The 11,544-nt window shown below is 47.1% G+C and overlaps 1 protein-coding gene across 4 annotated transcripts in view; it reads left to right on the top strand.

The window, feature by feature from the left end:
• Positions 1-319: 319 nt before the first annotated feature.
• The window catches only part of b4galnt4b (beta-1,4-N-acetyl-galactosaminyl transferase 4b), a 66,440-nt gene continuing 55,215 nt past the window's right edge, over positions 320-11,544 (top strand). For 3 of the 4 annotated variants that reach the window (XR_008807788.1, XM_056259049.1, XM_056259048.1), the window contains exons 1-3: positions 320-413; positions 9,967-10,062; positions 10,398-10,488. Coding sequence is in view for 3 of the 4 variants with exons in the window: in XM_056259049.1 (XP_056115024.1) it covers positions 363-413; positions 9,967-10,062; positions 10,398-10,488 (238 nt within the window). In the remaining variant the exon portion in view is untranslated. Of the gene's footprint in view, positions 414-9,966; positions 10,063-10,397; positions 10,489-11,544 lie in introns of those variants that run through there. The other variant, XM_056259050.1, reaches the window with a different exon arrangement.

Below are 11,544 nucleotides of genomic sequence, written 5' to 3'. Positions count from 1 at the left end.
TGCAAGGCGCCATCCAGCTCATCGGGAGCAGCTGGGGTTAGGTGTCTTGCTCATGGACACCTCGACACTTGGTCAGGTGGAACCGAGGATTGAACCACCAACCTTCCGGTTTGTAGACAACCAACATGAACCACTGAGCCACTGCCGGAAAAAACGAATCAATCTTTAATTTCTTGATTTAAGCTGCCCTAAACACTGTATTTTGGCATTATATGAATAGTAGTATAGCACAGGCGATGAGTGTTGCTTGAAAATGTCTATAAGCCGTCTCTTTATGTAGGGTCACTAAACACACCTTGTTCCTGCTGTTTCAGGGGGACGAGCTCAATGAATCTGCTCAGGAGAGTCGTGCAAATGCTGAGATGCACAGACTCCTCGCCCAGAAGTTCCTCAGGTTGCCATGGAAACCAGAGGTAAAACATCCTTTTATAGTGTTAGAAACGTACACTTTAGTTTCCTACAAAGAAGAAATGTGTTGGATAATACTCAAAACCACACTTGCAGTGTGCAATATAGCTGTGAATCTCTCTCTCTCTCTCTCTCTCTCTCTCTCTCTCTCTCTCTCTCTCTCTCTCTCTCTCTCTCATTGAGTGTGATTTCCTTAGGGAGGCTCATCCTCCCATAGCTCTGCATCCCGCCAGGAATCATGCTAAAATTACTTGAACAGGTGGCTGAAAAGACGAGAGAACAACAGGCGCTGTATTGATGATGAACCAGCCAGTTCTGCTTAGCCCTGCTATCTTGTTTTATATATAAATGATTTTGACACCCACAAATACCTGAATATCAAGCTTTAAAGGAGATCTATTATGTCCCTTTTTACAAGATGTAATATAAGTCTCAGGTGTCCCCAGAATTTATCTGTGAAGTTTCAGCTCAAAATACCATTTTTGAGTGGAAGGAAAAACATGCTGTTTTCGTGCATGTATCTTTAAATGCAAATGAGCTGCTGCTCCCCATCCTGCTTTCCAGGAGAGGGCGGAGCCTTTACAGCTCGTGCCTCGGATACTCTGCCAAAAACTAAAATATCTGTTTGGTTTTGATTATCAACTCTATTGCAGTCATGCTCACATGACATTGTAGTTCTTCATCATCATGAAATTGTATTATCTGCATGCTTTTTAAAGCAACACTATGGAACTTTTCAACCTTCATAATATATTTCCAAGACCCTTGTGATACATCGACTTACAATAGGTTAAATGACACGTCTGCCATAGCCTGACATGGTCTGTATCGCTTTTACTCGCACTATGTAACTTCGGGTTTCGGGTAGTAACCTGAGCACAAAAAGAACTTCCCCCACCACTTCCTCAAAATGTCTATGGCCATTGCAGACATCCCAAGTCTATAGCGTCTCCCTGATGCCCGCAAATTAGTTCATATCTGCCGGAATCTAGAGCGCGCATGCGAGACAGAACACACTGCGCGCATAACATACATAGCGCAAGCACGGCAGAGAGGGAGAGAGCGAGAGACCTTGCGAGTGTGCCTCACGAAAGCTAGTCAACCCGCCACCCCCCCCCCCCCCCGTCAACAATCCAGTCACCAAGATATTCCTCCCTGAAATGACTTCTTGCAGGTTGGGATGTCTGCCATTGTTGACTCCAAAGCCGGTGCTGGATAAACAGCGAGCGTGCGCGTGCGACAGTAGGCTGCGGTAGGCTAAATTTATTTACGACAGCGGTAATGGACAATTCCGCTTCCAACCTGTAGGGCAACCGCAGAGGAAAAGTTCCTTGGTGTTGCTTTAAAGGGGTCCTGGAACTTTAGTTAGTGTGTGATGTTGCTGTTCAAGCATACAAACTATCAGCAAGGTTACAAAGCTCAAAGTTCACTCCAAAGGGAGATACTTTATTTAACAACGTATTTTTTCAATAACTACAACAAACAGCTCGTTTGGCCACAAAAAAACATGTGGCTCGCAAGCCATAGGTTTCAGACCTCTATAGGGGAACCCCTGCCCATAAAAATTCAAGTTCTGTCCGAGGGCTGAATGTACGGCAGTCGACCGCTGTGATATCCACGCAACGCATACCAAGGTGCCATGCCCATCTCCGGACTTGAGTCTGGCAACCTGTTTATATGCTTGGGTGATCCTTGTGACGTCATCGCACTGCGTCTGCCAGTGGCTTAGTGTCACACGTGCCTCAGACATCGGGTTCTGCGGGACGCGTCCCCATAGCATCATTCGACACAGCGTGGAGTTCCTTGAAAATGGAACATGTATTATTAAACATGGTTTCATAGCATTTATATATATATATATATATATATCAAGAAAATGTTTCATGGTATGACCCTTAAGCAACATGTCTATATACCGTACATAAAGGAACTTCAATATTGTAGCCAGCTGCTGCTGTGTAGCTTTTTTTCTAAATACTTTGAAACAGACTCTAGTATTTTCCGATCGATAAGCCAACAGTCCTTATCTTCTCTCCCCACCTTATTGACATAGCAGGCAAGGAGACCAGACACTGTGTGATGATGAAGAGACAATGATCAAAGAGGGTCCCTGACTGCATGCTGCCCCCAAGGCCCCCTTCCTTTGGGCCTGTGACAGATGAGCTCCTTGTTCGACACTGAAGTTTCAGTTGCGGGCAAACCCTCCAGGAAGTTACGAGAGCACAAAAGCTCTTATGAGGCATGTGATTTAGGGAGCACCAGATGCCAGAAATAGCAATGGCGCAAAGACGTCACACAGGAGTCCTTGTGCTGCTCCGTTCTCCCGCCGTCTATCTCTTTCGATATGTGTCAATTGTTTGTCAGATATTTATCCACAATGATACACAGCAGAGAGAGAGAGAAAAAAACCAGTGCAGAGATAACCTCTGTTTTTATTCATTGATTTATGTTTTTTCCTCTCTGTGTTATTGAATGTCATTATATGGCCAGTAGGAATAACCAGGCTGGGAAATATATCATCAAGGCTTTGGCTGGTAGCACAGTGAGACAAAAGATCTCAGGCCATTCATTCACACTCCATATGCCTCAGCAAGATGCTCTTATCATGCACCACAGAATGTATTTTACAGTTACTTATAATTCAGAGATAAAGGGAAGATGAATGCTATTCATTTTGTGTGACAACACAAGATTCACAGGTATTTATATCATACCTTATTCTAACAAGTAAAGACAAGTCTATTACTGATACACAACGAGACTATTTAAATATTTTTTTATCATACCTCTGGGGGATTATGGTAGCAAATCCCATTTTTTCATGATTTATGGTGCATTTGTATTACATCGCTCGTTTTTATATAGATGCTGTCACAATCTCAGTGTTTCCCCTTGCGCAAAACAAACCAGGGTGACAGTTATTCATCTATTCTGAGCATGTGAAAATTTAAATAGTACACTTGATAATGCCCAGAGCTGAATCCACCGTACCTCCTGTGACCATATTGTACACTTTCTTTTCCCTCGACTGAACCCTTGCCATGTGCGAATGCGCCGTGGCAATGGAGTCGCAGTCCAGTTGTGCCCATGACAGCTGTAACCATGCCCAAGATTGCTCAGATTTCTGTGGTGTCCTGTCCGCCTCTGAGTGGGTGGGATGCCAATCCAACCATTCACATCAGATGCAATTATATAGGCTAAATTTAAACGTAGCTGTGAGGAGAGAGACCTAATGACTGACAGAAGGGGAAAGGCAATGTAATGTGAGCTCACCTGCATGATGAGTAATGCTCGTCTCTGTCACCGCCACCACCAGGAGAATTACAGAAAGATAAAGGGTGGTGAAGAATGCAGTACATGAAGATTTGCAAAGGTGCACACATTTCCTGGTAAATCCCACCACTGCTGCACCAACTCATAAATTCTTCATTAAATCGTGAGCATGAAGTTGCTGTTAATGCATTGCCCAATTTTCCTGTTTATGACAATTTGTTTTTACTGAAAGCATTTCTGCGTATCCAATATACAATTAATCACTCTGAAAACTGTGAGCATTTTGTCGTATCCAGGTTTTCGTGGCAAAACATAATTATTATTTTCCTCCTGAGGAGAAAAATATATTATTGGTATTAGGAGACTACTGTACATAGTTTACATTACAATTAATGTTAAAATCAAAGAGGTCTCTAGCAACTGGAGAAAGGTATCTTTTAGCGTTCCCATTCCCATGTACTCAGTGTTGAGCTGGAGAAAATGCTTTTTGCCCCATATGGTATAGTTATGACATTTACCAGCAGGTGAGTAACTGGATTATTATGCCAAACCTTGACCTTTTGGTTTAAAACTGCACTGTTTCTTTCAAATTGCTTGGACCAACATTACATTTACAGTTTACTGTCTACTGTCACTGCCTTTAGGGTAGTGGCATATTGACAGATTGATTATAAATTTCAAAATTTTCAAATTTCTGTTTCTCTGGTTTTCATCGATTGAAGCGAAAGTCGCTCGCGGCGCCAGCACGGCAGGTTACGCAATACTCGTTCCCTCTTCTAGAGAGAACCAAGGTTACGTTAGGTAACCGATACATTCTCTTACGAGAGGTTCTCTCGTATTGCGTAAGTTAGCTTACGCTACGGGAACCCTTTGTCAACGCTGTGCGCGCCAAGCATCCACTCATGGGTCCCAGGGCTTCCCGGGGAACCCAGATAAGTGGGAAGTAAAGGAGGCCAGCAAAGCGGGCCAGCACTGTACATAAGCACTCATAGGGGATACAGAGCGGCGCACGATCATATCAGGACAGAACGTACATCTCACTTATATAGCCAGAAGTTTAGCCTGCAGAGCGGGAACTTCTAGGTTATAGAACCTGACAAAGGTGGACGGGGAGGCCCAGCCCGCCGTCACACATATGTCGTGAATAGAAATTCCGCTGGACCATGCCCACGATGAGGCCATGCCTCTAGTGGAATGAGCCCTGACGCCCAGAGGGCATTGCTGCTATAGCGTCCACAATACATCTGGACAGGCTTTGTTTCGAGGCGGCGAGACCCTTGGTGCGCCCACCAATCGAAACGAAAAGCTGCGGCGAGACCCTTGGTGCGCCCACCAATCGAAACGAAAAGCTGCGGCGAGACCCTTGGTGCGCCCACCAATCGAAACGAAAAGCTGCTCCGAGCGCCTGAAAGGGGCGGAGCGCGCAGTGTAAACTCTCAGCTCCCTGACTGGGCATAGGAGATTTAACATTGCTTTCGCTATCGGATGATGGCAGAGCCGATAGAGAAATGACCTGCGCTCTGAAGGGAGTGCCCTTTACCTTTGGAACATAGCCATGTCTAGGTTTGAGGATGACTTTGGAGTCATTTGGCCCAAACTCAAGACACAGCAGCGCTGACGGACAGCGCGTGTAAGTCCCCCACACGTTTGATTGAAGGCAGTGCAGTCAGAAAAACGGTTTTGAGTGATAGGTATTTCAGTTCCACGGACTCTAGTGGCTCAAAGGGGAAAGCTTTCAGGGCCTCGAGGACCAAGGAAAGATCCCACATTGGAACCGACGGGGGGCGCGGAAGATTCATCCTTCTGGCTCCTCTAAGGAAGCGGATGATGAGCTTGTTTTTCCCTAGTGACCGGCCGCGCGTCGATTCTGCGAGCGCTGCGACGGCCGCCACATAGACTTTAAGCGTGGATGGGGACCTCCCCTTATCCAACAGCTCTTGTAGGAAACTGAGGAGCCGCGAGACCCCGCGGGTCCAGATTTTTGTCGGTGCACCATTTAGAGAACACAGACCATTTAGACGCGTAAAGCTTTTTGGTAGAGGGAGCTCTAGACTGTGTAATCGTGTTCATCACTCCTTCTGGCAGGGTAACGGGTACCCGTTGATCAACCATGCATGCAGAGACCAGCGCTCTGGATGGGGATGCCAGATCGAGCCGCAAGCTTGAGAGAGAGGAGATCTGTTCTCACCGAAATCGGCCACGGGGCTGTGTTTTTGTGACAGCCGCGTCAGCTTCCGGGAACAAAGTCCGATTCTCCCCACACGGGGCTATAAGGAGCACCAAGTGGCGCGTTTCCCTGATCCTCTTGATTACCTGTGGAAACAGAGAAATCGGAGGGAAGGCATACAGCGGGCGGCTAGGCCAGATTTGGGCCAGTGCGTCCTCGCTCTTCGAAAAGAACCTTGGGCAGTGAGCGTTATCTTTTGACGCAAATAGGTTGACTTCCGCTTTACCGAAAGGCGCCATAGTTTCTGGACTGTTTGGGGGTGCAGAGACCATTCCCCTGGGGGAACGTTGTCCCTGGATAGCTTGTCTGGGCCGTCTTTCAGGTGGCCTGGCACATGCGAAGCTCTCAGCGAGCGCAGATGGTGCTGAGACCAAACGAGGAGGCGTTCTGTTAGATCGCAGAGGTTCCTGGATCTGACACCGCCCTGACGGTTTACATAGGACACAACAGACATGTTGTCCGATCGGACTAGAACATGGTGGCCCTGTATGAACGGGAGGAAGCGCATGAGCGCCTTCTCGACCGCTAACCTTTCCAGACAGTTTATGTGAAGGAGCTTCTCCTGGTCTGACCACAGGCCAAAGACCAGTCTGCCCTCGAAGAGAGCCCCCTAACCTTAGTTGGACGCATCTGTCGAGATGACCTTTTGATATGAGACAGCTCCCATCATCACTCCCCGCTGATACCAGTCGGCCGCTAACCAGGGCTGCAGAGCTGTAATGCAGGTCTGAGTCACTCTGATTCGTTCGAATCTCAAGAATGGCCTGTGACGGGGTATTATCTGAATCTGAAAACAGGCATCTTTCAGATCGAGAGAGATAAACCAGTTCCTCGGGCGAACGTGCGCGAGGATTTTCCTGGTCGTAAGCATTTTGAACGGCCTTTTCATAAGCACTTTGTTCAAATGTCTCAGATCTAAGATGGGCCTGAGGGCTCCTCGCTCAGAGAAGGCAGTACCAGGTCTATAGCACCTTTGCACAGTAGCTTCGCTATTTCTGCGCGGAGTAGATGTGCTACTTCCGCATTCACTGTCGTCGCGGTCCGCGCTCAAAAGCGCGGGGATGGCGAACGAACTGATGTGAATAGCCCTGCTTTATTGTGCTTAGCACCCATTCTGAAAAACCCCTGGGATAGCTTCCCATGCTTTTATATGTACAGCTAGGGGGCGAATGGCCTTCGCTCTCTGATCGCCGCACTTTGGGGGATCGAGAAACTGAACCGGAGGAGTGGGCGTGGCGCGCGCGCCCTCGGTGCTTGAAGGCGGCAGCTCGCTGACAACCGTTACAGGCTGAATTGTGTGTGACGTCCCGATTGGGGAGCTTTCTTTCACCACTTTGTGATGCGCGAGCAGCACCCTGGGCGAATTGTCTATTAGTAAGCGTGAGCGCTTGTTTGCGGGCACGAGACTTACATATGAATGTGACGCCCCGATCGCTTTGGATGGGGAGCGTTTTATGATCGCCTTGAGACGCGAGCGCGGCGCTATGGGCAGAGTGTTTTTTTTAGTAAGCGTGAGTGCTTCTGAGCGGGCACAGGACTTACAGTTATAAGTGACGCCCCGATCGCTTGGGATGGGCGGCATTTTATAGTCACTCTTAGATGCGCGGGCGGCGCTCGGGGAGAGGTATGTGTTAGTAAGCGTGAATGCTCGTGGGCGGGCACGTGACTTACATTCATAACCTGACTGATATGAGTCTTTAATGGCCGTGTGAGCGTTGCCAGTAAGCGTGCGCGCTCGTGAGCGGACACGTGACTTACATTCACAGCCCGACCAGTTATGAGCACTTGAGTACGGCGGCTCGCTGACAGCGACAGCTGGCTGTTTTACATGTGACGTCCCGGCTGCTTTGAATGGGGAACGTTTATGAAAACTTGTAATGTGCGAGCAGCGCCGGAGGCAATATGTCTGTTAGTAAGCGTGAGCGCTCGTGAGCGGGCACGTGACTTACATTCTTAACCTGACATGTATGAGGCTGTTCTGGCCGTGTGACAGAGCGGGCAGAAAATAGGCGTGAGCACAGAGTTGTGGGCACGTTTCCTACATCTAGCACTCGAGTGGCATTTGCCAGCTTTATGAGAGTGGGCTCTGCGAGAGACACGGGGGGTATCGTGCTTGTGTGTAGGGGTGAACACCGAGATGTGGGCACATTTTCTACACTCAAGACACCAACGGCGTGAGCCGGATAACTATATTCACTTAGAGATTTCTCTGGGTCGCCGCGAAAACGGCGGATGTGTGCAGGCGAGCGGGTTGCATTACCGGCTCGTTGGCTGCCAAATACACCGCTGCAGTAGCCTTTTCTAAGGGGACTGACAGGGCGAGACATTTCGACGGCGGCGCGCAAGCCCGTCCGGGTCATGCAGAGAGCTCGAGAGGGCTCTGCATGACGCACGAAACGGGGACGCGAGGGCGGGGTAGCTCTCTTGTAATGTAAGGAGAGCTAACCGCGTGCTCGTTGGTCGAGCAGTTACTGTGGGAACAGTGTTTGTATGAGGGCGCGCGCACTAGTAGTGGGCACGGGACCTACATGCGACACAGATGATGCCCGTCCGGGTCATGCAGAGAGCTCGAGAGGGCTCTGCATGACGCACAAAACGGGGGTGCGAGGGCGGGGTAGCTCTCTTGTAACGTAAAGAGAGCTAGCCGCGTGGCGCTGTGGTTAAAGACTTCGATTCGAGCCAGCAGGGTCGACATCGGAAGTTCCTCGCAGTGCTCGCATCCTCCATGAGATGGCGAGGGCTGCGTGTTCCTGGCCCAGGCAGAGAGCGCAGATGAGATGGCGGTATCCAACGCTGAGCGGCTCTGCACGAGCCACAGGAAGTGCGAGACATCTTGAAAAAGACGTCTCGCTGCTCTTTTAGGAAGTGTAGAACACAAAATACAAAGCTTAAAAGGATATGTCGCCGGATAGCGTAGCTCGCACGGATGGCTGAAGGTGGCAAAGACGGCCTGCTTCTCCAAGCGCTGTCCTAAGCTGGCTTGTCGCTTTTCTCAACGGCGGCAGCGGCTTCTCTCTAGATCCAGCGATGCGGAAAGCTTCGCTGAAGAGATGAAAATCAGAGAAACAGCCTCCGAGCCCTGCTTATATACGCTAAGCCACGTCCATTCTGGCGGGCTGTGACGCTGTGAAGGCGCGAGCGCCCTTCATTGGACGTGACGTCACGTCGGGCTCAGTGGTAGGCTGCTGCGGTTCCCGCAGGGCAGCCTATGAGCACGCTAGACAGCCTGCTAGCTGCTGCACTGCGTTGACAATAAATACAAAATTAAGGATAATTTTTTGGCTTCAATATCTCGAAAAGATTAATCTTTCTCATCGTAAGCTAACTTACGCAATACGAGAGAACCTCTCGTAAGAGAACTAGCAGTAACAAGCTAGATCAACTTTAGAATAACATACTGACCATATTCTAACATTTCAACATGTTGAGCTAACGTTATATAACATTGATTTGTTTTATGTACATTTGCTCACCTGTCTAATAAAGCTGTCAAGTCGTGACTCGTGAAGCTCTGTCAAGTCCAAGTTAGTCGCGGACGTGGAGCTCTTGGCATCTCAAAAAACGCCACGCTGATATTGATTCTCATTTTAGTTCTCCTTGTTTGTCCCAAAGTCTGCTTGCCATGGTCTATGTTTGAAAGAAACAAGAACTGCGTGCCGCTAAACGTTACCACCACGCAATTGTCCACGTCTGTCGCCATGGTTACGTCATGGCTATGGCAGTATGAATGGAAACCGAGGATAGCGCGGATATTGGGTCATTGACAGGCGACATTTTAGGTCACTTATTTAAAATTGGAATTTCTATGAAATAAAAAATCTTTGGAGACTTTTGGGATATTGTAAGTAGACAACTGCAGGAAATATATCACACTGTGCAAGTGATTTTTGGATATTTTATTACAAAATTCTTACATATTGTACCTTTAATTCAGCCAATTTCATTTTATTTTAAAGTTTTTTTTAATCACTGGACATTTGCTTACATTTGCCTTCATATCAATGCTGGTTAGACATGAAGTAAAGGCTGATTCTCTTTTTTTTGTTGTTCTCTATCAGTATAAAGGTCAGGCCAATCTGCATGTGTTTGAAGACTGGTGTGGTTCATCTATCTCCCAGCTCAGGAAGAATCTTCATTTTCCTCTCTACCCACATGTAAGTTTCTCAGACATTGAAAGAAAGAGTTTGATAGAACAATTAAGATGAACTTGCTTGTTTGACTTATGAAATGTATTATGGATACGGAGTCTAGTCAGTATGTTATTTTTAATATTTTCATTAACAAAACCCAAATGTTGGCCTAATATTTGCCTGTGTCAGTATGTTTTACACCCAGAGCTAATATAATTTCTTTTCACAGTGTTTTGAAGCTGTCTGTTTATTCTTCTTAGAAGTCATTTTGAGGTGTGATTCCGTGAATTACTGTTAGTGCCTTGGGTTTAAGATTGAATAGGCCTACAGATGCTTTTATATGTAATTCTTCCCAACAGACCAGGACCACAGTGAAGAAAATTGCAGTAGCTCCAAAGTGGAAGAATTATGGCCTTAGAGTCTTCGGATTCCTTCATCCTTACAAAGATGGTTAGTATATTTCATTAAGGTTTTTGTTTCATTTCATCTATACAGTAGTTATTGTTTTAACAAACATGATTTAAGAACCTTTGAAATATTATGGATTTGTTTTTGTCATAATTAAAATCAAACACATGGTCATTTAATTTCTAATGTATGGAAGTAAAATAATGCCAAATGTTTTTGAATCAAAAAAGCCTGTTGAATTGCACTATACTTGAAAAAAAAATAGGCATTGTGTGACGATCGGCAGCTGTAGTGCCCTCGAGAGCCACTGGAGGGCACTCTCTCTTTATGTTATGTTTCATTATGGACTCATTATGTTTTATTATGTTCAGGTGTGTTTAATTAAGCTGATTTAGTTTTCCTGTCTTAAGCCCGTGTTTTCCCTGTGTTCAGTGCGAAGTATTGTATAGCGTAAGCGTACCATTCCGAGCATTATTCTCTGATTCTAGTTCTTTGTATTTCGTGTTTCCCTGGACTCTTGACCTTAGCCTGTTATCTGGACTCTGTTTATGAACCTGTGCTGCCTGCCTCGACTTTTGCCTGTTTGACTTCGATTCTGATGTTCCCTTTCAATAAAGTTCTGCACATGGATCCGACCGCCTCTGTCCGTACGTTACAGAATACTTCGCCTAACGTGGATCCAGCAGACTTTCAGCATCTATCCACCGTGGTCAAGACCGGAGCTTCCATGCTAGCCTCTGATCATTCTCAGCTGGCGAGACTAACTTCTCTTCTCGAGGAACTAGCAAGCTCCGTGCAAACCTGGTCTACGCAGAGCTCAAGCACAACGGCTAATCAAGCCCAAACTGCCGCTGCACCTGTTCCACCGCAACCCAGTGTGAGTACCGCATCTAACTATCCCAGTCTGTCATTTCCTGAAAAGTTTGATGGCTCACCTGTGGCTTGTGAAGGATTCCTTCAGCAGTGCAGCGTATATATGAATCTTCAGCCCCAGTTGTACACCTCGGATTACGACCGCGTTTCCTTCATCTGCTCACTGCTCACTGGAAAGGCTCTGGAGTGGGCTGGTACATTCTGGGAACCAGGTCGGATGTCATT

The sequence above is a fragment of the Rhinichthys klamathensis genome, unplaced genomic scaffold (genome assembly GCF_029890125.1).
Source record: "Rhinichthys klamathensis goyatoka isolate OS25496 unplaced genomic scaffold, OSU_Roscu_1.1 h1tg000161l_1, whole genome shotgun sequence".
Classification (NCBI taxonomy): Eukaryota; Metazoa; Chordata; class Actinopteri; order Cypriniformes; family Leuciscidae; genus Rhinichthys; species Rhinichthys klamathensis.
The sequence above is the reverse complement of the archived record's forward strand: the minus strand, read 5'-3'. Positions and strand labels throughout refer to the sequence as shown.